Source organism: Trachymyrmex septentrionalis, unplaced genomic scaffold (genome assembly GCF_001594115.1).
Source record: "Trachymyrmex septentrionalis isolate Tsep2-gDNA-1 unplaced genomic scaffold, Tsep1.0 scaffold38, whole genome shotgun sequence".
Taxonomy (NCBI): Eukaryota; Metazoa; Arthropoda; class Insecta; order Hymenoptera; family Formicidae; genus Trachymyrmex; species Trachymyrmex septentrionalis.
In genome coordinates, this window is record NW_017305547.1 from 174,885 (window position 1) to 176,053 (window position 1,169).

The 1,169-nt window shown below is 30.8% G+C and overlaps 1 protein-coding gene across 2 annotated transcripts in view; it reads left to right on the top strand.

Moving 5' to 3' along the window:
* LOC108750886 (UPF0764 protein C16orf89 homolog) overlaps positions 1 to 1,169 on the top strand; it is a 4,105-nt gene that overhangs the window by 2,206 nt on the left and 730 nt on the right. For both annotated transcript variants that reach the window (XM_018490719.1, XM_018490718.1), the window contains 2 exons: positions 183 to 481; positions 642 to 783. In XM_018490719.1, coding sequence (XP_018346221.1) covers positions 183 to 481; positions 642 to 783 — 441 coding nt within the window. The remainder of the gene's footprint in view (positions 1 to 182; positions 482 to 641; positions 784 to 1,169) is intronic.

Below are 1,169 nucleotides of genomic sequence, written 5' to 3' on the forward strand. Positions count from 1 at the left end.
CTTTTAACAATTTACATCCTTAAACTTAAGAATTTTTAATTAAATTAATAATTCTTTAAAATTAAAATTAATAATTTCATTTTTTACATTTAAATTTACATTGTTGGAAAACTTTTTTAGTTATTAATTAATGCCACTGCTTATTACGTATCGATCAGGTTTTGAAGTTTAAAGTTTTACAGTGCTATCGATTTTAAACAATCCCAATCAGTGGATAAAACCTATATCGTGGACGAAAGTCTTTTCAAAATCGAGATCTCATCCTCATCGATTATTAAACTATCAGGAAGTTGTTCGATCAATATGGCATGGAACACCCACTGAAACGGAAAGCGATCAATGTTTAATCGAAATAATGCGTAGCAGTTTAAAGGAGGAATGTGAAATTCCTGTTGCTTGTGTCGCAACATTGATAAAGGAAGACGATACTACCGGATATCCTCTTACGCATAGATTGCTCATCGTTCAAGTTGCTAAAGTAGTAAGAGGCTAAGAAACTTAATTATTACATTGTACATTTGTATTACATATGGGTAATATGTAATACAATTACATATTACGAGAAAAAAGGAAAAGAGATTTTTTTCGGGCATTTTTACGTTTACTTCCAAGTTTGTTTAATAAAAAGAAATCGATTTTAGCTGGGATGCGAAGAGGTCATCGACAAAACGGCATCGCTCTCCTCTTTGGTATCCACGTATTGTACCAAAATCTTTCAGGATCTTATTAATCTCGAAGCGTGGAACTTCCCAAACGTTACGCGAGATCTCATGTTGGAGCAAGGTAATTGTGCGAGTGATCAAAATATTTATATTTTATATATTAATTTTTTAATTGCAACTCATGTTTCGTACATAAATTGACTATGCGTGCTCTGGCGAAAATAAAAATTGGAATAAATCGAAGGAAAAAATGATAAAAGCGTAAACAGAGCTTTAAAAAATTTAAACGAAATTTCTAGAAGGCAAAAATTGAGATAATAAAAAATTGAGAACATAAAAAAAGCTATACGCTTCTTGTTGTCTCAATTTTCGCCTCCTAGAAGTTTCGTTCAAATTTTTCTGTGATTTTCCTTTTATTTACACTTTAATTTTTATTTTTGTTGGGATGTTTGCATATACGTATACGAATTTTCCATTGACAATTAAGCGTATACGAAAGACGAATAT